This window comes from Jaculus jaculus, chromosome 12 (genome assembly GCF_020740685.1).
Source record: "Jaculus jaculus isolate mJacJac1 chromosome 12, mJacJac1.mat.Y.cur, whole genome shotgun sequence".
NCBI classification, from domain to species: domain Eukaryota; kingdom Metazoa; phylum Chordata; class Mammalia; order Rodentia; family Dipodidae; genus Jaculus; species Jaculus jaculus.
Window position 1 is genome coordinate 40,952,266 of NC_059113.1, and position 23,199 is coordinate 40,975,464.

The 23,199-nt window shown below is 46.7% G+C and overlaps 1 protein-coding gene across 2 annotated transcripts; it reads left to right on the forward strand.

Annotated features, from left to right (window-relative positions):
• The first annotated feature begins 3,434 nt into the window (after positions 1-3,434).
• Positions 3,435-21,928, forward strand: Ccdc42 (coiled-coil domain containing 42). 2 transcript variants are annotated; one of them, XM_004663146.2, is made up of 7 exons: positions 3,435-3,551; positions 3,838-3,943; positions 4,258-4,362; positions 7,338-7,535; positions 14,342-14,563; positions 14,736-14,894; positions 21,851-21,928. In XM_004663146.2, the coding sequence occupies exons 1-7, from the start codon at positions 3,469-3,471 to the stop codon at positions 21,926-21,928; spliced, it is 951 nt and encodes a 316-aa protein (XP_004663203.1). In that variant the 5' UTR covers positions 3,435-3,468. The 2 variants fall into 2 exon arrangements, with proteins under 2 accessions (XP_004663203.1, XP_004663204.1); XM_004663147.2 differs by lacking the exon at positions 14,342-14,563.
• The last annotated feature ends 1,271 nt before the right edge of the window (positions 21,929-23,199 follow it).

The window sequence follows — 23,199 nt, forward strand, 5'->3', positions numbered from 1 at the left end:
TCTGCTTTCAGCTTACTTCCAAATATCCTTTTAACACTCAAAAAGGGGACAGCACAAATTTGTTTGATGCTAATCAAAATAAATTTTCTTTTCTTGGGGACACAGCAAAACAGTATTTCTAGCATCTTGCAGTATAGGTAGCCATGTGACGTGTTCCCACCAGAAGTCAAAGAGCAAAGGCAGTAATGTAAGAGCACACAGACCTTCCCTGTATGATCCCAAAGTGACCTGTGAAGTCTGGGTGAACAGAGAGGAGCTGCAAGATGAAAGGGTCTCACACACATGGACCTGGCCTGGAAGATAATCCTCTGGACAGCTGGGAGACTGCATGCCCAGCACTGTGCTAGGATAGTACTTTGGGGATATTAACGTACAGCTCTTTTTTCTCTTGTTATTATTCCTCTCCCCCTTGTTCCTGTTTCATTGCTGAGGACCAAATCCAGATCTTCATACATGCTGGACCAGCCCTCTACCACTGAGCCACAGCCCAGGTCTCCTCCCTCATTTTAAGCAGGTAACTTTTCCTGAAGGAGGATGGGACAGAGCAGAAAGCAAAATATACCTATTGGTGTCCACCAGCCTAAACCCACCAGCTGTACCTAACCTTTTTTTTTTTTTAATTTTTTATTTATTTATTTGAGAGCAACAGACACAGAGAGAAAGACAGATAGAGGGAGAGAGAGAGAATGGGCGCGCCAGGGCCTCCAGCCTCTGCAAACCAACTCCAGACGCGTGCGCCCCCTTGTGCATCTGGCTAACGTGGGACCTGGGGAACCGAGCCTTGAACCGGGGTCCTTAGGCTTCACAGGCAAGCGCTTAACCGCTAAGCCCTCTCTCCAGCCCTGTACCTAACCTTTTGACAATGCCACATTACCTTATCATATACATATCTAATTTTTTTTGGGGGGGGGGTTCTGAGGTAGGGTTTCTCTCCAGCCCAGGCTGACCTGTAATTCACTATGTACTCTCATGGCCTTGAACTCACAGTAATCCTACATCTCCTCCCCATTGCTGGGATTAGAGGTGTGTGCTACAATGCTCAGCTCACCTACAAATCTACTGGGCTCCAGTAGCTACCCTTGGACTCACGCATCCTGCAGGTTGAACTTGCATACCAGATGCCTAAGCCCAGTAGATTTTATCTCAGAGGCAAACATCAGGATAGAAAGGGGCGCAGTGAGTGGATGGGATGGGAGAAGGACAGGGACAGGGACAGGAAAGAAAGTGGAGCTCACGCAGGGAGGCAGAGGAGAGATAGAGAGATCACAGGCGTGGGAAGGCAGAGAGCCCCCCTCAGAGGATGGTAGTGATGAGGACCAAGGTTCTCATGACTCATGCAAAACACAAAATGAAAACAGCTCCAGGTGGATGTGGGTCAGGCATGCCTTTAATTCCCGCACTAGGGAGGCAGAGCTAAGAAGACCGCCTTGAGTTCGAGGCCACCCTGAGAATCCCAGGTCAGCCTGGGCTAGAGTGAGACCCTACCATGAAAAACAAAAACAAACAAACAGACCAACCAACAAAACAACAAACAAACAAAAAAGAGCTTCCAGACACACGAGTCCTCATGAGTAAGAGGGGAGGCCTTAGCAAGACCCTATATGAACTAACCTGGCCTTGGCCCACCTGATATCACAGACAAGCAAGGATGTGTCTTATGAAGCAGGGTGACTAGTGATTTCAAGGAGCCCACACCCTATTCCTCAAGGGCTGGCATCTAACCTCTCCCCAAACCTAGCCACCACCTGGAGGGGAGGGGAGACCCTCATGGACTGTGTCAGGTTGGGTGGGTAAAGAGGAGATGTCATACCCCAGCGGGCAGCTTGAAACCACGACTGTTCTTATCTCCACCTGCTGTGTCTGTCGCTTGGGAACACCATGAAGTATATCTCAAATTTAGGATGGGGGCTGGAGAGATGGCTTAGTGGTTAAGGCACATGCCTGCGAAGCCTAAGTACCCTGGTTCGACTCCCCAGGACCCACATAAGCCAGATGCGCAAGGGGGTGCATGCATCTGGAGTTCCTTTGCAGTGGCTGGAGGCGCTGGTGCACCAATTCTCTCTCTCTTTCTTTCTCTCAAATAAATAAAATATATTTAAAATAAATTTTAGGATGGGGTGGCAATGTTGAAAAGATGGGTGGGTATGTTCTGAATGTGGTGGGGTTTGTCCTGTCGCCCCTGATGAGTGACAGGGCACGTGTTAGGACGGGCCCTGGGAGAAAGCTCACACAGAGGGTAGAGGGGCAGGGCAGGAGTGGGCAGCGCCCCGCACCACGCCTTCTCTCGTCCCTAGCAGGGATGGGGTGGAGGAGCCTGCCAGGTGCCGCCAGGTGGCGGGCATGGGCGTGGAGACCTCCGGACGTGGGAAACCCCAGTGATCCCACCCCAGCACCTCAGCTCTGGCTCTCAGACAGCTGTGGGAGGTCGGAGGCGGAGCGAACCGGGTCACGGCCCGGGACAGGCGCCGAGCACAAGTCTCCAGGGCATCTGCCTCACACAGGGTCCAAATTTACACCATTTAAATTCAAGTCTTTATGCGTGTGCTCCGTGAAATAAATCAGGGATGGCAACCAGCATCAAATCGTTTGCATAGGGAGCATTTCTTGTACCAGCATTTTGTCAGGTTCTCTCTCTCTCTTTTCTTTTTTCGCCTCACCCAAGTTTCTCATTGTCTGAGAGACTTTGCCCATCACATATGGTTGTCCCTACTTGGTTCTAACTTGAGCGTCCTCTCATGTCGCCTTCTCTGCCCACCCCACCCCCTCCTTAGCTCAGTGCCTCCTTTCCTCCTCGCTTTTGTTTTGTGCCTTTTGTTTTTGTTTTTGTTTTGTTTTTTGAGTAGAGTCTCGCTCTAGCCCAGGCTGACCTGGAGTTCATTATGTAGTCTCAGGGTGGCCTAGAACTCACAGAGATCCCCCTACCTCTGCCTCCCGATCTTTTTTGCCCTCTGTCTGAGGCCCAGCTTTCGTTTTCACCATCATGTACAGCAAAACCTGGCAGCGGAGCCCCAGGATCCGGCTCCACGTGTCCCATTCCTCGACCCCAAATCTCCCCTCTCAGCCAGAACGCCCATAGCCTGCCTCCCTGCATCACGCTGCGGCGATCAGCAGCACACGCAGGCCTAACTTCACAGAGGCCCCGAAAGGTGAGGGCAGGAACAGAAAGAGTGGACCTCGGCACAAGTGGACACAGCGGGGTCAGAGGGCAAAGCCTGGAATTCAGTTGTGGTCCACAGATCCGGGCGCCAGGTTGCTAGGTAACCAGATCTCCTGTATCTTGAGCAGTCTCGCCTCGCCTCTGGTCGGCTTCTGCTGGGTCTCTCTCTGCACCAGCCCTTTTTGGGATCCTGAAAACAGGAGGAGCAGAGAGCGAGAGCCCAGCCACCATCACTGATCCCCCCGTGGTTCTGCCACACACTGCTTTCAGAGTGAAGACTAGGCCACTTGGGCTATCAGGTGACTGCTACCATGAGTCTAGGCATCATGGAAGAGGAAGACCTGGCAGAATACTTCCGGCTCCAGTATGGAGAGCGGCTGCTGCAACTTCTGCAGTGCGTGTCTGAGGACCTGGTTTGTCCCTACCCCCTGAGCCTGGTGCCACCCAAACCCATACCCCACCTTCCAACTTGGCCCCTCTTCTGTAACCCAGCTCTTCCAATCTCCCTGCCCTAGCTTGCTCCACGAATGCCCCCTCTCCACGTCACACTCTTCCTTTCAGGAAAGTGGGGCAGAGCTTCCCTTTCTCTCCCCGTGGAGATCTGTCTCCCTGGGTCACTCTGCCCAGTTTGCCCCCAGCCCTGAGAACGCAGTGATCTCTCTTGTTTGTGTCTTGAGCAGAAAGTTCCCAAATGTGGAGGACCAGCCATATTCCCCATCTATCCGGTTCCTGGAGAAGAAGAAGGAAGCCAAAGTCATGCACCAAGCCATGGAGAAGAAAAAGGAGGTGATGCCCGGAGAAGGGGAGTGAGACAGGGCAGAAGCACTAGACGGGCAAGGACCCTGCTGGGGCCCAGATCTAGCAGCTAGCACTCCTTGGTTTTGTGAGTGGAAGTGATTAGAACCGGAGTACCGCATGGTGGATCTGGTCTCTTTAGGAAGAACAGAGAAGATCTGAATCTTGAGAGGCCCAGTGACCTGGGATGCTGTACTCTAAACCAGGCACAGGGTGGGAGGCTTAAGGATAGACATCCTGGAGCAGGGGAACTGGGCCCCCCCACCAGAGGTCTTACTGAGTTATCTGCTCCCACACCCTCAAAGGCATTCCAGCGCAGAATGGAAACCCTGAACCTACGCTGGGAGGAACTGGGTGTGAAGGAAGAACAGCTGAAAGCTCACATCCATAAGTTCGAGCAATTCATCCAGGTATGAAGAAGGCGGGGCTAGCACTGGAGACGTAGCTCAGTTGGGAGCCTGCTTGCCTAGCATGTGTGATGCCCGGGTCCAATCCTCAGCACCCCACACATCCAGGCATGGTGATGAACTTGTCATCCGAACACTCGGGAGATGGAGACAGGAGGATCAGAAGTCCAGGGATGGCTACATAGTGAATTCAAGGCCAGCCTGGGTTTCGTGATACCCTAATTCAACAAAAGGGGGAGCAGTGCTTGCCTGTAAAGCCTCAGGACTCATGTTTTACTCTCCAGGTTCCATGTAATCCAGATGCACAGTGACACAAGCCTACAAGCTCGCCCATGCGCACAAGGGGGTACACGCGTCTGGAGTTCAACTGCACTGGTTTGAGGCCCTGGCAAGCTAATTCTCTCTCTCTTCCTCTCTCACTCTCACTCTCACATTAAAAAAACAAGGCCAGTCTGTTGGGCTTGCCTCAAAAAACACAAAAAGGTATAGACTACAGAAGCCTTGAGAATCTACACACTACAGTAGGGCTGTCTCTTCTCCTAATTAAAAAAATTTTTTTGTTTATTTTTATTTATTTGAGAGTGACAGAGAAAGAGGCAGAGAGCCAGACAAAATGGGCTCACCAGGGCCTCCAGCCACTGCAAACAAACTCCAGATGCATGGTGGTTACCTTGGACATCTGGCTTACGTGGGTACTGGGGAGTCAAGCCTTGAACCAGGGTCCTTAGGCTTCACAGGCAAGCACTTAACCGCTAAGCCATCTCTCCAGCCCTCTTCTCCTAAATTTTGTAAGCTCCTTGTTCTGGGTTAAAAGCACCCTCAGTGTTCCAGTATCGTGTGCATCCCACTTATCATGCTGTCTTGTCATATTTACCTACCAGGGTCTGCCCTCTAGCTGCCTCTTTTCTATTTCCTGGCTAGTACCTGGGTCAGTTTATCAAGTGAATGGATGAATGGATAGGTAGGTGGGAGCATGGCTGGCTAAGTATTTGGGGTTAGGCCAATGTGTAAGACAGGGTTTTAGTCCCCTCACTCACCATATCCCTCCATCTTTGCCCCTGCCTTGAAGGTGGGAAACCCATAAATCCAGGGACCACTGGAGGCCCATGCAGCAGAAAACCTTTGAAGACACACCCCTTTAACCAGTCCCTACAGAAATGATGTAACCATCCTCAAGCCAGATTTATTGGCCAGCAACCCTCTCTACCATCACTATGGGAGCCCTTGAGGGACTGGCCCCTGGCAAGGGGGCGGCTGCTGTCTTCTCCTACAGAGGAGCCCTGCCCTTAAGCTACTTCATCACACTGTATGCCCAACCACGCAGGACACTGTCTTCTGAAGTCCAGTCCATCTGAACCCGAGAAAAGCTGGTGGAGTGGTTAGGGTGGCAGGAGCAGTTAAGGGGTGAACAATTCTCCAAATGACTTCCAGGAGCTGTCAAAGCCCATAGAGACTCTGGAGCCCAGAGCTTTTCCTTTCATTGTCTCCAGTAGATCTCAAGTTGGGCCAGATCTACACAGGTAACCACCATGGATTTAGGGTTCCTTAGTCATCTTGGGTGTCATGGGACATGTTTCAATTCCACCAGGGTCAATCTCCATGTCCTCCAAATTCTACCACCACAGGTACCTATCCATGTGGAATTACAGGGACCCCCAAAGAGGAGTAAGGACCCACACAGGGTAGTGCATGGGGTGGGCTTGCTACTTATCCTGAGGGAGGGAAGAAGATGTGTCCCACAGATGCAGCAGCCTCGCTTTGCCATTGCTTTCTGGGCACGGAATTGTCTGCACCATCTCTTCTAACCTGGTGGGTGCCAGTGTGAGTTCCCGGGCACATGTCTTCCACACATGTAGTTCTAGTACTGTTGCTCTGGGTTTTGTATGGAGGAGAGGGGTTACCGCCTCACAGTCGACATTTGGAGAAAAATCTGGGCTTCTCATTTCTGGTCTAGCCATTTGCCCCGTGGCAAATGCCCACCACTAAACACAGAAACAATAGACGCTTTGTCAGAGCCCTTCCTACTCCCACTCCTGGACTTCATCGGCCTTCCTGGAGTTCAGTTCTCGCAACACTGATTCTGATGCAATATGTGTCTTCCTCCACCCTCGTTTCTTCTGTGTACCCTTCCACTCCCACCCACTCTCTCTGAAGTCCAGAGCCCAAATCCCACAAAATCAGAATGCTTCTTTTTTTAAATATTTTTTGTTTATTTATTTATTTGAGAGAGACAGACACAGAGAGAAAGACAGATAGAGGGAGAGAGAGAGAATGGGCACGCCAGGGCTTCCAACCACTGCAAACGAACTCCAGACGCATGCGCCCCCTTGTGCATCTGGCTAACGTGGGATCTGGGGAACCGAGCCTCGAACCGGGGTCCTTAGGCTTCACAGGCAAGTGCTTAACCGCTAAGGCATCTCTCCAGCCCTCAGAATGCTTTTGTAGCCTGTCCCTCCCAAGACCACTTCTTTATTTTTTTTAATTTTTGTTTATTTTTATTTACTTATTTGAGAGGGATAGAGAGAGAAAGAAGCAGATAGATAGCGAGAGAATAGGCACGCCAGGGCCTCCAGCCACTGCAAATAAGCTCCAGATACATGTGCCCCCTTGTGCATCTGGTTTACGTGGGCCCTGGGGAATCAAGCCTCGAACCGGGGTCCTTAGGCTTCACAGCTAAGCTATCTCTCCAGTCCCCCCCCCCCACCAAGACCACTTCTTGACCTTGAATTAAAGCCTCTATGCTCACATCCTTCCTGAGCCCCATTTCAGGCCACAGAAATCCTTGAGCTTCGCCAAGTATCTTCAAATCAAATAAACCTTTTCCTTTGCCCTTCTCCAAGATGGGTGACCCAACAAACTCTGCCCATCTGTTGGATGGTCAGGGCTAAGCAGGCAGAAGGACTTGAGGGTGTGATCAGGCCCAGGCAAGCTGGGGCCTCAGGGAGCCTCTCTGATCCACGCTCCCTCCCTCACCCCAGGAGAACGACCAGAAAAGGATCCGCGCCCTGAAGAAAGCCAACAAGGAGCGGGAGTTGAAGAGGCAGCACCTGCGAGAGCTGGCCAAGGCCAAGCAGGAGATGGCTGCCCTGCGGCTGGAGCACCAACGGCTCACCAGCAAGCTGCAGGACTACTCCATCTTCAACAAGTATCTGGAGAAGGTGGTGGAGAACTCAGAGGTAGGTCCAAGGGCAGGGAGCACACCTCAGGGCTCCTCCTCTTCCCTAGAGGTGTGTTCTGGAGAGCAACTGTAGCGTGAGCTCTGTGTTTGCTTCTGCACGTGTGTGTGTGTGTGTGTGTGTGTGTGTGTGTGTGTGTGTGTGTGTGTGTGTTGGAGTGAGGTCTTTGAGCACCAATGATAATGATAAACTTTACCTGCATCAACATGTGGCCTGCTTCCCTCTCTTCTTGGTAGCTTTTGTTTACTGGAAGTAAACTGGGGAGAGGAAGGGAGGCAAAGTGAAAACACATTCAACCTCCCACAGGGCTGGCATGGGTAGGATGCACTGTGGACTGGCCGCGGGCTTTGCATGATGGCCTTTGTTCTGTCCTCTCATTAGTCTCTGGGAGAGGAAAGAAGTCACCCCTTTACAGAAGAGATGGAGACTCGGACACATTAAGGCACCTACTCAGGGTCTCACAGCTTGTGAGATACGGAGCCTGTGGCTTTCCCCATTCCTCCATAGACCACTCACTGTTCTGCAGACCCCGGCCTTCAGGGCTCAGGGAGTTTACAGCCGCCTTCTCACTATGCCTCTTATAGCACTTGGCATTGTTATTTCTCCCTCATGAAGTTTAACTTTACCTTGGTTCCATGGCAACTCCTCCTCTCTCCTACTCCTGCCCTGTGCCTTCCAAGGCTCCTCTTCCCAGGTGCTTCCTTACAAACACCCCACTTTTCACCCTTGACAATTTCTGGGCCTTCCTACGGATGCCACCAACTCTCTTCCTCATGTGACCAGCGACAGGGTACAATAAGAACTTCTCCAGGGGTGTGGACCAGTGTCCTGTGAGGGGCTCAGGGAGACAGAAGGTGCAGAGCTTTTGAAAGTCCTTGCAGTTTCCATGTACAAACACTAACCTTTCTCGTTTTTTTTTGGTGCATGAAACCCAAATCTGTGTAATTTCCTCCATTCTAAGGCATTTCCTACTGCAAGAAAAATTGTTCACTAAATGATTGGACTTTGGTTTTTATGTTTGTTTTTGTTTTTGAAGGGGCAGGGGAGTAAAGACCGTCACATTAAAGCAGTGTATAAACTGTATGCCATGTCCCCAAATCAGAGCTGGTTAGAAATGCGCTAACTAGCTGGACTGTCCCTAAGTGTCAGCCCCTGCTCATCCTAAGCACTAGTCCTTGCTTCCTGCTGCTCCCCGGCCAGCCCTGCGACTGGTGTGTCCTATGCTAGTGAGTACGTGGCTACTGGTCCACAATCCCATCAGAACTCAGCTTGGTTCTTACCCTGCCCCCAGTCCTGCAGTCAACGGTCAGCAGATCTAGTCCATTCTGCCTCTTAAGTATTTCTGGAATCCAGCCCCTGCCCCTTCTTCAGCTGGTATACTTCATCTGGAGTGAACTCAGCCGTTCCCGGCCACTCTGCTCCGTGCTCTGCAGCTAGCTTCTCCCGGCCCCAGCCCCTCCCTATTTTTTCTCAGACATACTGGAAAATATAGAGAAACACTTAACAGTACCTATGCACTCACCACACAGCTTTGTCAAATCTTTATATTATCTGGGGGGAAAAAAACTCCTGCTAATTGAAAACCCTTGTGTCCTTGCAAATCTCATTCTTCCCTTTCTCCGGTTTTCTAATTTTAAAAGTTCTCATGTTTATGCCTGTTTTTATTATTTTGAAACATATTGCCTACTCATAAACCATGAATCATGTTATACATATCCCTCTGTGAGTTTCTTTTTTCAATCGCTGATTTATATGTTTGTTTTTGTTTTTTCCATGTAGGGTCTCACACTAGCCCAAGCTGACCTGGCACTCACTCTATAGTTCCAGGCTGGCCTCAAACTCACAGCAATCTTACCTCTGCCTCCAAAATGCTGGGATTAAAGGTGTGCACCACCACACTTGGATATTTTTGTTTTAAAAATATATATATTTTTTATTCATTTTTATTTCTTTATTTAAGAGTGACAGAGAGAGAGGGAGAGAAAGAGACAGAGAGAAAATGGGTGCACCAGGGCCTCCAGCCACTGCAAACGAACTCCTAACGTGTGCACCCCCTGTGCATCTGGCTAACGTGGGTCCTGAGGAATTGAGCCTCGAACCAGGGGTGCTTAGGCTTCACAGGCAAGCGCTTAGCCGCTAAGCCATCTTTCCAGCCGGATATTTTTGTTTTTAAATTTTTTAGATTATTTTACTTTTGAGGGAGAGAGAGAATGGGCACCCCAGGGTCTTTTCAGCCTCTGTGAACAAACTCCAGATGCATGCGCCCCCTTGTGTGCATGTGCAACACTGCACACTTGTGTTGCTTAGCATGTGGCTACATGAGACCTAAAGATTCAAGCATGCGTTCCTAGGCATCACAGGCAAGCGTCTTAATCTCTAAGCCATCTCTCCATCCTTGTTTTTTTTCAATATTTTATTTATTTATTTATTTATTTGAAAGAGAGAGAGAGAAGCAGACAGAGTGAGAGAGAAGTAGATAGAGAGAGAATGGGCATGCCAGGGCTTCCAGCCACTGCAAACGAATTCCAGACACATGTGCCTCTGTGCATCTGGCTCACGTGGGTCCAAGGGAATCAAACCTGGGTCCTTTGGCTTTGCAGGCAAGCACTTTAACAGCTAAGCCATCTCTCCAACCCTGTTTTTAATTTATGCATAATAATTGTACACATTGGCAAGTACTTTTTATTTCTTAACTTTTTTATTTATTTTATTTATTAGAGAGGCGAGAGAGAGAGAATGGGTGGCCTCTAGCCACTGCAAATGAACTCCAGACGCATGTTCCACCATGTGCATCTGGCCTACATGGGACCTGGAGAATTGAACCTGGGTCCTTAGGCTTCACAGGCATGCCTTAATCACTAAATCTTCTCTCCAGCTCTTTCTTTCTTTCTTTTTAAAGTTTGGCAGAATATTTTGATATGTATGTACAATTCATAGTGATTAGGTCAGGATAACTGACATATCCATCACCTCAAACATTTATCATTTCTTTGTATGGGAAACATTGAAAATACTCTCTACTAGCTTTTTTGAAGTATATAATTAATTGATGTCAATCTTAGTTGTTCTACCATGCTATATAGATTAGAAATTATTCTTCCCATTTAACTGCCCTGAACCAGTCAATGATATTTTTGTACACACATGTATGTATGGCTTGCACACATATGTGTATGATTGTCTGTATGTGTGTGGACACATATATGTTTGCATATGTATATGGTGGCCAGAGGTCAATGTTAGGTATCTTCCTCAATTGTTCTCCACTTTTTTGTTTGTTTGTTTGTTTGAGATAGGGTCTCACTGTAGCCCAGGCTAACCTGGAATTCACTATGTAGTCTCAGGTTGGCCTCAGACTCACGGCGATCCTCCTACCTCTGCCTCCCAAGTGCCAGGATTAAAGGCGTGCGCCACCATGCCTGATTCCACTTTATTTTTTTAGACAGACTTTCTCATTGGCTTGGAGCTCACTGATTTGGCTAGCTTAGCTAGATAGAGAGCCTCAGTGACCTTCCTCTCTCTGCCTCTCCAGCACTAGGACTATAGGCATGCATCATTATACCCAGAGCCATCTGCCCTACCTTCCAGTTAATGATATTTTAAGAACCTTTTTATTATGAAAAATTTTCAGACATATACAAAGTAGAGAGAACATTCTACTGAACACTCATTACTCATCATCTAGCTCCAGCAATTATCACTGTAACCCCCCTACACCTTCCCACCCCCACCACCTTGCAGCAAATATTTTTCAGCCATAAGTATTTCAGTATGTCTCTACCAGACAAGAGCTTGTCTTAACATAACCACAATGCCATTGTAATGCCTGGTTATAAGCTAATCCTAAATAGCAAATATGAAAGAATCAATGTTAAGTTTTTCCCAATAATTGCAACAATGCCTTTTGTGTACTTGTCTTGTTCCAATCAAGGTACAAGCTAAGTACCCTACATTGCATGTGTTTTTATATGTCATAGACATTATACAAAGCAAAATAAGGCCAGACTCAAAAAAGACTGAGCAGGGTGACTCACTGATATGTTTGAACCCAAGGTACAATTAGTCTTTGTTCACAAAAGTCAGAATACTGGTCTCTTTAGTACTGACTGAGAGGGGCAGAAGTAGTTAGCACCCTTTCTTTATTTATCAGATAGCACAGTACCAGAAAGAAAAGGACTTTGTAAATAGAATTTTTCCTTGTTTGGCTACTTGATCTGTGTGTGTGTGGGGGGGGGGAGGGTGTCAGAAACTTACTATCCATCCCCCAAGCAAGCCTCAAACTCGAAATGTTCCTGCCTCTGCCTCCCAAACATTAAACCCCTTGATTCTTTACAGCCTTCACAATAATGAATTGGTATTTTCAACAGCCTCCAAAATGACCACAAATGTTTTTAGTATTATTATAAGTTCATGGATGTTTAATCCATGTCTCAGTCCTTTGTACTTATTCTTACTGATGTTCAAATTGTCCCTCTCTAGACAGTGGGAACCATTTTAACCTGGTACCTGAGTTCTTTTGATATTAGAATATGATTTCAAGACTCCTGCCCAGTAGGTCCTATGCAAGACATTCATACTTTTTTTTCCAATCCATTCATTTTAACTGCTGGATGTTGCATTGATTGCTGAAAGTACTTTAGGAAATACAAACATGACATTATCTTTCTGCTTCTTAAAACCCTTCACTGGATAATGCTCACACTTCTTCCTATGGCCTCCTAGACACTTTGCTTTGTTGTTGTCATTGTTTTTGTTGTTGAAGGTGCTAGGAATTGATCCCAGGGCCTTGCTGTATGCCAGGCAAACACTACCACTGAGCTACATCTTTAGACCTTTGTAATTTTAGCTTGATCACTAAGATTGGCCTGAGATTCACTCTGTAGCCCCAGGCAAGCCTTGAATTTGCAATCCTCCTCCGTCAGCCTCCCAAGTCCCAAAGGTGGACACTTAAATAAACAAACAAAGAAAAGCTTTGCCAGGCGTGGTGGTGCACGCCTTTAATCCCAGCAATCAGGAGGCAGAGGTAGGAGGATCACCGGTAGGAGGATCACCGAGGATCACCGTGAGTTCAAGGCCATCCTGGGACTATATAGTGAATTCCAGGTCAGCCTGAGCTACAGTGAGACCTTGAAAAACTAAAAAACAAACAAAAAGCTTCTAAGCCGGGTGCGGTAGCACATACCTTTAATCCTAGCACTTGGGAGGCAGAGGTAGGAGGATCGTCATGAGTTCAAGGCCACCCTGAGACTACATAATGAATTCCAGGTCAGCCTGGGCTACAGGAAGACCCTACCTCAAAATAAAAAGGGGGGGCTTCTAGGCCCATCTCCCCTCCCTATCTGAACCTCAGACCATTCGTGTTAAACTACCATGAGTACCCTAGACGCTCCCTCAAGCCCCTTTGTGTCTGTTCAGACTGCTCGCTCTACCAGTGACACTGCTGCTCTACCTGTCTTTGCCTGGCTGTCTTCTAGTCATGCCTCCAGTCTCATTGCAGCCATGCTTTCTCCCAGGAACCCTTTTCTTTTCTTACCCACTGGGTTGGGTAGTCTTCCCCCAGAGGCATATTTGGAAAGGCTGGCAGGGCAGCTGCTGGACACCCAATCTGTTACTGGAAAATGTCATGATATGCAGACATGTACAGGGAGTGTCCCCTGGGTGGCTGGCAGGCACGCTTTGATAAGCCTCTAGGGAAGTGAACTGGTGTCATGGTACTGGAGTTCACATTGCCTTCTGAAGGGGCTTCAGCATGGCTTTTGATCTGCTGAATGCAGTCCGGACTCCCCTGGAGGAGGTGAGCTGAGCTTAGCCGGCTACCTGCCCCACTGGCTGACCCTGTCCAGCCCCACTTCTCCAGTTGAATAAATGCTGAAAAGCACTGTGAAGGAGTTGTGTCCAGGCTCTGTGCAGCCCCACCCAGAGAAGTTTTATCACTCTGTGTTGTAACTGACTGTTCACTTGCCTGTTTAACCCCTCCCCCCCCCCACCATCCCTAACCACTCCTGGAGCTATAGACTCCCGAAGTGCCTGGCCTTCTTATCTCTGGCTCCGTCACTAGCCTTTTAGCACAGCTCAAGGCTTGTGAGTTGTTCTCAGTGCATTCTTCTTCAGAATTCTTTTTTTTTTTTAATTTTTTTTATTTATTTGTTTGAGAGCGACAGACACAGAGAGAAAGACAGATAGAGGGAGAGAGAGAATGGGCGTGCCAGGGCTTCCAGCCTCTGCAAACGAACTCCAGACGCGTGCGCCCCCTTGTGCATCTGGCTAACGTGGGACCTGGGGAACTGAGCCTCGAACCGGGGTCCTTAGGCTTCACAGGCAAGCACTTAACCGCTAAGCCATCTCTCCAGCCCTCTTCTTCAGAATTCTTATTGCCCTGTCACACATCCCAAGATTCCTCCCAGCAGCTATTCTTTGCAACCTTGATTGGGCCTAAAATCATCACCCAAAAGGATACCGTTTCATAATTTAGAAGTATTATTAATTCGCATCTCTGAGGATGGAGCTTGGCAGCTGTCTTTTAGAGGGTCCCCAGATGATTCTAACATGCAGCTACTGTTGGGAACCTTGTGCTTTCCTCTAACACAGGGGACACCATCAACCATTTTAATCCATCAGAAGCAAGTAGTGGGACTCCAAGATCTTCATAGCTTGTGTCATTGATTGTGGCCTGGCACCCATCTACCTGCCCTGGTATTCAGGCATCCAGGTCAGAGGTTGGAGGGAGGGCTGAGACAGCTGCACCAGGCCCCTGGGAGACGGCAGAGCAGTGACCCCAGCTGAGTCCCCATTCCCTCCCTGTTCAGTTCGAGGAGATCCACGAGGTGATTGCGCGCTACAAGACGCTGGTGAGCATGCACCATGACCTTATGCAGTCGGCGCAAGAGGGCCAGGAAAAGATTGAGCGCGCCAAGGCACGCCTGTCCCGCTACATGGAAGAGAAGGACGACGAGATCCTCCAGCACAACAACGAACTGGCGCGGCTGCAGATGCGCTTCGACCGCGCCCGCAGCGACGTCATCTTCTGGGTGAGATGCTCGGGCCACTGGCTCTGGGTGCATGAGCGCACTTGTGTGTGTGTGTGTGTGCGCGCACACACACACACACACACACACACACACACACACACACACACACACAATTCGTTTGCCTGTTCTGTGCTCACACCTGGTCTCCAACACCCCCAATCCCTTCCCCCAGGAATCTCGCTGGGCACACATTCAGAACACTGCCGCCAAAAAGACCCTCCTTCTTGGTACCATTAAGATGGCGACCCTGAACCTCTTCCAGATCGTGAGCAAGCAGCTGAAGGAGACGAGTTCCGTGTCCCTGGAGGACACCCATAAACAACTGGACATGGTAGGAGGAGAATGTGGAGCTGGGAGCAGACGGGTTGGTGGGGCCAGGGAGGTTCTGGATTGGTTGATGGAGGGAATGAACCAGGCAGAGCTGTGGCTCTTAAACGTTCCCAGCATCAGCATCACTCGGTGAGTTAAGGAGGGGGATTGCTGGGCCTCATCCCACAGTCCTCCACTCAGGGTGTCTGGGATGGGAACCTAGGCATTTGCATATTCAACAGGTTCCCAGGTGAAGCTGCTGGTTGGGGTGTCACACGTGGAGAACCACCGTATTAGCCTAGACCTTCTCTGGCCTCAAATCATAGCACAAGAACAGGCGCCCACCACTGAGTCCTTTAGTTACAGTCTTATCGGCGGTGCATGACAAGTCCAGAAGGCTCTCAGGCAGGCTTGTCATTGTTGGAGCCATGCTGTTGTGCGACGGACGCTGTGCGAGATAGGGCCTGAATACAACTTCTGTGGCAGTGCTATGGAGTTCCTTCAGCACCAAGGGCGCCAAAGGTCTGGAGCAGAGCTGTGCAGTGGCCCTGGAAGCTGACGGTGTTCACCCTTCAGTGTTATGTTCGGAAGTGGTTTTCAGCTAGAAACCTACGACCTCATTCCTTAAATTTTCTAAACAATAGCTGTGCATATTTAAAGCCCAGAACCCAGATGCAAAATTCAAAACTAATTAGAAAAATTGTAGAACTATTAAGGGGAATGTCTTGATTCAGAGGGAAAAAAAAATACTTGATACTTGTAGGACTGAGACAGGGATTTCAGGAACATCTAACTCCAAGTCAGATAATACCCTTCGGAAAAGAAATTGGGAAAATGTTTTAAGAAGCAATGCTTTTTTTGTTGTTGTTGTTTGTTTGCTTGTTTGTTTGTTTTGAGTTAGGGTCTCGCTGTAGCCCAGGCTGACCTGGAATTCACTATGTATTCTCAGGCTGGCCTTGAACTCATAGTGATCCTCCTACCTCTGCCTCCCAAGTGCTGAATTTTGTTGTTGTTGTTGTTGTTGTAACATTTTAAAATTTTATTAGAGAGTGAGAATGAAACAGAACAAGGCAGATAAAGAGAATGGGTGCACCAGGGCCTCCAGCTGCTACAAGCTCCACTTGCCAGTGCCACCTTGTGTATCTGTCTTATATGAGTCCTGGGGAATCAAACTTGGGTCCTTTGGCTTTGCAGGCAAGCGCCTTAACTGCTAAGCCATCTCTCCAGCCCAGGAAATATCTTTTTAATACAATGCTTGGTGTTATGATTTGGGTATGATCCGCTTATGCTTATGCATTTGGACACTCAGTCCCCAGCTGGTAGTGCTGTTCTGGAAGGCTGTGGTGGGAGGTGGCTGGGAGAAGTGGATCTCTGCAGCATGGGCCTTGAGCCTTGTGACTCAGCTCTACTTCCTGACCTGTTTCTGCTTCCTGGTCCACTGCAGTGGGAAAAAGAAGTTTTTTACTCCATCCTTGAGTTGCTCTCTCCATGATGCCTTCCCTGCCGTACTGGATTGTACTCTCAAACCATGGGCCAAAATAAGTCCTTCCTCCCTTAATGTTGCTTCTTAACAGGTATTTTATCACAGCAAAGAGAAAAGGAATTAATACACTTGGAAAAACAAAAAGATCTCACTCAGCTATACCATTTAAAAAAAAAATCTGAGTTTCTAAAAAACTAAAAATAGTTTATCATAGGCACAGCTGAAGACTGTAAATGAAGCATGGAAAAATCTGTCTAGTTCACAAAACAAGTATATATTCAACTTGCTAAAGATGATAAAAATCCATTATGATAATGAAATGAAATCTTGGAAAGAACAAATGATTGAAGTTGGATGAAATGATCTTGCATGTCACAAAATGAAGGAACAGCCAAAAGATGACACTGATAGGCATGAAAACAGAAAAACAAGTTGTATTCAGGTTGGGCACAAGAAACCAATTAGGCCTCAATATCTGAAGTTATAAAAATAGAAAGGATAAAGTTGATAGACATTTTATATTCAATTCCTTTTTCTTTCACCCATAAGCATTTGCCAGTAGAATACATTTTATATTACTATTTTGAAAACCCAAGCAAATGAAATTCATGCAGAACTTTATCTTGTACTTAAAACCTACTGAAGATCAAAATATTTCATGCAGATGTAGTGGTGAACCAGTTTACCTTTGATGAAGGTAAACTAGAATGTGAAGTATTTTTATACTAAATGATAGCATGGAGTAGTCTTGTTTCCTATAGAAGCTGGAGCTTCTTTTCAAAATAGTAAATATAGTATTCATAATGCAATTATGTGGCTCTTCTTTAAAAATCGAGCAACCAGTGCGGGGCATGGTGGCTCATGCCTTTAATCCCAGCACTCAGGAGGCAGAGGTAGGAAGATTGCCATGAGTTCGAGGTCACCCTGAGACTCCATAGTGAATTCCAGGTCAGCCTGGGCTAGAGTGAGATCCTACCTCGAAAAAACAAACAACAACAAAAAAAAATCAAGCAGCCAGAACTTGTCTAGGTAAAATGTAATTTCCAAGTATAGATCATATTATTATTAGCATTAATGCTTGTTCATGAAAGTGATTATTGGTTTTAGTAACAACATTTACAAAAGGCCGACAGATTTATAAATCTTTGTAAATGGTCTTGTTCTTTTTCTTAAAGTGTGAGCTAAGAAATTATGTTCCAAGTCTATGTATATTGTTTTACATCACATAGAATAGCTGTTCTAAATTTTTATTTTACATGTTGCTGAATTTTGTATTTTTAAAACTTATTTATTAGAAAGAAAAGGAGAGAGAGAGAGAGCAAGTGAGGGAGAAATTGGGTGCACCAGGGCCTCCACCCACTGCAAACAAACTCCAGATGCATGTGCCACCTTGTGCATCTGGCTTATGTGGGTAATGGGAATCAAACCTGGGTCCTCAGGCTTCACAGGCAAGCACCTTAACTTCTAAGCCATCACTCCATCCCTGAGTTTTGAATTTTTCTTTTCTTCTTCTTAACAACATATTTCATATGGATACATCATGTGTGGCACTCTCTTTTTCTTCGTCCCTGCCCTCATTCCCCTGGGGACCCTCCTCAGTGGTGTTGCAGATATTCCCTATGGGTTGTGGCATATGTATTGTAGGAGAAGTCAGTTGTTTTGAGGGGTGAATTTTGTATTTTAAGGTAAAACTCTTGTTTGGTAAATTCTTTTTTTTTAAGCAGAGAATGAGAAAATTTTAAAAAAAATTTAAAGCTGGACATAATGGCACATGCCTTTAATCCCAGCACTGGGAGGCTGAGGTAGGAGGAGGATCACCATGACTGTGAGGCCAGCCTGGGGATACAGAGTGAGTTCCAGGTCAGCGTGGGCTACATTGAGACACTGCCTCCAAAAAAAAAAAAAAAAAGAAAAGAAAAGAAAGAAAGAAAGAAAGAAAGAAAGAAAGAAAGAAAGAGAAGAAAAGAAAAGAAAGAAAGTAGCTGGAGAGATAGCTTAGTTGTTAAAGTGCTTGCCAACAATGTCATAGGACCAGGTTTGATTTCCCAGTACCCACATAAAGCCAGGTGCACAAGGTGGTACATGTAGTTAGAGTTCATCTGCAGTGGCTAAAAGCCCTGGTGAGCCTATTAAAAAAAAAAAAAAGAAGAAGAAGAAGAAAAAGCAGGGAATTGTACTTTCCTTTTTCCTGATTCACTGCCTTTCATGTGAATATATTTGTTCACAAAGAAAGCTCATGTGGTAAAAATCCTTAAATGCAAACAAAAAATGAGTCCCAAAAGTAAAAAACTTGAAACATTTTTACATAAGATATAAAAGCCTACATAGGTGATCACCAAAAATGGGATGTGGCCAAATCCAGACCACTGCCTGTGCACAAAGAATTGTATAGTTTTTAAGACTGTGATGTAAAAATTAATATAAAATTTAGTATGTATAAATGGAATCCTAGACAGGGAGAGACAGCTTAGCAGTTAAAGAGCTTGCCTATGAAACCTAAGGACTCAGGTTCTGCTCCCCAGAACCCACATAAACCAAATGCACAAGTTGATGCATGCATACAAGATGGTGCATGTGTCTGGAGTTTGATGGCAGTGGCTAGAGGCCCTGGTGCCCCAATTCTACCCCCTATAAATAAAATACAATTTTTAAATTGAATGAAATTTTTCTGGAACACAGCCATGCTTATCTTTGTTTATTCAGGGTGGGGAGTACTTCTGTGCTGAATGGCTGATAGATACTAGCCTGGAAAGCCTAAAATACTACTTCTGTCCCTCCACAGACCTTTGGCCCTCGCAGTTTGTAGGAGAGTGCAGAGTAACTATGCCCAATGTGTTGGAACAGTGTTTTCAACTACTTCAGGCATCCTTGTTTCAGCAGTATCCTCACCCATGGTCATCGCTGTATAGGCCCCTCAGTGTTAGCTGGGAGAATGGCTCAGTAAAAAGTACCTTAAGAGTTCTCTAGGACTGGAGAGATGGCTTAGTGGTTAAGCCCTTGCCTGTGAAGCCTAAGAACCCCAGTTCAAGGCTCAATTCCCCAGGACCCACATTAGCCAGATGCACAGGGACACACATGTCTGGAGTTCGTTTGCAGTGGCTGGAGGCCCTGGCGTGCCCATTCTCTCTCTCTCTCTCTCTCCACACTCTGCCTTTCTCTCTGTGTCTGTTGCTCTTAAATAAATAAAAAATGAACAAAAAATTTAAAAAAAAATCTTAAAAAAAAGAGTTCTCCAACTAATGCATATCATTAAAATCACACTATAGGTGGAAACCGTCTTTTTTTGCACCTGCTTATTCTTTTTAAAAATTTTATTTATTTAAGGAACATCAGAGATGGGATTTTCTGAGAGATTCAGCAAGCTCAGAGTCTGGAGCGGATGACTTGGAAGCTGAGCAGGGACTGCACAGGCTGGGTGGGGCTGAGAGCTGTAGGTCAGCACAGCCAGGACACTGTTCCTCAGACAGCTTTCGGAAACTTTCAGAACATCCCATCTCTGACTTTCCTTGGTGGGAGTATTCACACAGCCCAAAGGTTGTCTTAAGATATCCCTTTCGGGAAGGGAGGAGGGTACTTAATAGGTTGGTATTGTATATATTTAAGTAGAATGGTTGAGATGGGGAGGTAATTTGATGGAGAATGGAATTTCAAAGGGGAAAGTGTGGGGTGGGGGAGGGAGGGTATTAAGATGGGAAATTTTATAATCATGGAAAATGTTAATAAAAATTGTGAAAAGATTAAAAAAAAATAAAAAATTTAAAAAATATATCCCTTTGGGGCTGGAGAGATGGCTTTGTGGTTAAGCGCTTGCCTGTGAAGCCTAAGGACCCTGTTTCAAGGCTCGATTCCCCAGGACCCATGTTACCAGATGCACAAGGGGGCGCACACACCTGGAGTTCGTTTGCAGTGGCTGGAGGCCCTGGTGCGCCCACTCACTCTTTCTCTCTCCCTCTCTCTCTGTCTCTGTCTCTGTCTGTCATTCTCAAATAAATAAAAATAAAAAAAATTAAAAAATATCCCTTTCCATTCTCATAGGATCTAAGCTTATTAACAGAAATACAAATGGCTAACTAGCTAGAAGAAAATTAAACATGAAGACCTGAGAAAGTATAAGTGAAAATAGGAGGTTGTTGTACTTACCGTCATGTTATTAGGGCAAAACATCCCACTGAAAACAGCTGATTGGGAGAAAAGAGTTTATTTTGGCTTAGAGTCTCAAGGGGAAGCTTCATGATGGCAGGAAAAGCATAGTAGAGCTGAGGCTGGACATCACTCCTTGCCACAGGAGATGGAAAACAGCAGCAGGAGAGTGAATGGAGCCCTGGCAAGGAGGAGCTGGCTACAATTGCCCCCAGCAACATACTTTCTCCAGCAAGCCTCCACCTCCCAAACTGTCACCAACTGGTGACCAAGCACTGAAAACATATGAGTTTATGGGGGACATCTGATTTAAACCAGCACAGGGGACAAGGATAGAGCACACACTTTACCTCAGAGGTGTTTCTTTAAAGGTGGAAAAACTGGGCTTGTGATATACCTTAGTGGTACAGCACATGCCTAGTATATGTAAGTCCTGGGTTCCCTCCCCAGCATTGTAGAAAAACATGGGAGGAAGGAGAGAAAGAGAGAAGGATCCTTGAATGAGCTGCTGCCTGTGGAACCCCGCTGGGTCTTCTGACCTGTGAAGCTATGCTGTGTCATGCTGACCACAAGCTCTTCAAACAGAAGCTAGTGAATAGGATTTTAATTTCCCGTGATGATTCAAGATTATCTTAATGAGCTTCAGGTCTGGATTCCAAGTTCATGACCACCTCAAGATGAAGTTGTGGAGGGCCATCTGAGGGCCCTGCCTATAAGATGCCTTAACTCTGTGTCCCATTTGTGATCCTCTTTGCTTCTTCCTCCTGTACTTCTTACTGTATCCGCCTCTAGCAGGCTCCAGCTCCATTTCTACCCTGGCTCCTGTTATGATTTGAATCTGAAATGTCTCCACAGATTCATGTTTTGTTCATGCTTGCTCTCTAGATTGCATTTTGTTTTGGGTGGCTGTGGAACCTTTAGGAGCTGGGGCATGACTGGCACAAGTAGGTCAAAGGTACAGGATCCTGAGGATGATAACTGGCCCCTGGTTCCAGTCACACACTCTGCTTCCTAGTCCAATGCTACACGAACAGCTGCTGGCACACGCTCCTCCCACCACAGACTGAGCCAATCCATCATGCCTCCCCAGATGATAGACTGCAATCCTTTAAATGCATCCTCCCTTAAGTTACTTCCTGTGAGGTATTTTGACCATAGTGGCAGAGAAGTAACAAATACACATGCTAAACCTGATACTCGTGTTCACCTAGGAAAATTTTCATGTGAGGCATTGTGGCCACCTCTGGAAAGGCATGGGAGACTGATCAATTCCTTCCAAGGAGATGCTCCGTTTTGGGGTTGGGATGGGGGGCAGTGGTTCGGTGAGGTTAATGCTGGTCTCCTTGTCTTGTCAGATTCAGCAGTTTATCCAAGATCTGTCAGACATCTGGGCAGAGGTGAAGAAGAAAGAACAGCAGCAAGTCCGGGTGTAAGGTGGTAGAATGTTTCCAGAATATTCTGAGATAGAGACTGTGAGAGAGTAAAGCTGCTGATAAGAATCCTCCCATTCCACCTGCTGAGAACCTGGTGGCTTTCTGCTGCTGAACACGTTGCAATTTCTGCCTCAGGCATCAGTCCACCCCAACCCTGATAGCATTAAATGTTACAAGAAACTTGTTCTGAAGTTTTCTGTCTTTTTGGTATTTTGTTCATAGGCAAGAGTCAATGAGGGGAGGAGGATCACATGAGTCCAGGAATTTGAAGCCAACCAAGACAGTGCAGTTAGTTATCATTGTTTAAAAAAAAAAAGTAGGGTGGCTAGAGAGATGGTTTCACAATTAAGGCGCTTGCCTGCAAAGCCTAACAACCTGGGTTCTATTCTCCAGTACCTACGTAAAGCCAAATGCAGTGTCACTATTGCACCCATTGGCTCATTTGGCCTGGCTGGCCAATTATAAGGCTTGCAGTGTCCACTGATGAGTATCTTCACTGGTGATTTCTCTTTCTGCCATTGAACTGCATGCAGAATGGCTTCTTCCAGCTTTCTGTCAGCTGGTCTACATGGAGGAGGTTATCAGCTCAGTTCCAGTAGGATTTTTCAGTGGCCTTGCAGCCCAAGTATATGGAGTCTTCAGCAATAGGGTCTTACCATCTATTCCTGGTGGGAAACCAAGGGCCTCAACAATGGCCTCTGATGTTTTGGGGGCATCAGGGACCTCCCTGGCCAACAACTCACTTGAAGAGATCCCATCCCTGGCAATGAAAAAAGTAGGGAACCACTACTTTACAAGGACCAAATACATTTATTCATTTACTTATTAGATTTTTTTTTTTTGAGGTAGGGTCTCACTCTAGCCTAGGCTTACCTGGAACTTACTCTATAGTCCCAGGCTGGCCTTGAACTCACAATGGTCCTCCTACCTCTACATTCTGAATGCTGGGATTATTATCTCCCCCTACAAAAGACCACCTCCCTGTATCAGTCAGCATTGTCAGACAAGAAGAAGCTATATAGGTTAGGTAGCACTCACCAAAAATGCTTGGAAGAAGAAATGTTTCAGATTTGAGCACTTCTCAGAATGTGTGATATCATCATATGTATAATGACACAGGGCAGGGATAGGATTCAAGTCTAAACATGAAATTCACTTGTGTATCATATATGCCTTACACACGTAACCTGGACACAATTTTATAAACTATTTTAAATAATTTTGTGTGGCCCGTCATGAGGCCAGGTGTGGAATTTTCCTCACTTCAGATT

Coding starts and splice junctions, on each gene's coding strand:
- Ccdc42 (XM_004663146.2), top strand. CDS start 3,469: ATGAGTCTAGGCATCATGGAAGAGGAAGACCTGGCAGAATACTTCCGG. Junction 14,564..14,735: donor GCAGCGACGTCATCTTCTGG/GTGAGATGCTCG, acceptor CCCTTCCCCCAG/GAATCTCGCTGGGCACACAT. Junction 14,895..21,850: donor CCCATAAACAACTGGACATG/GTAGGAGGAGAA, acceptor TTGTCTTGTCAG/ATTCAGCAGTTTATCCAAGA.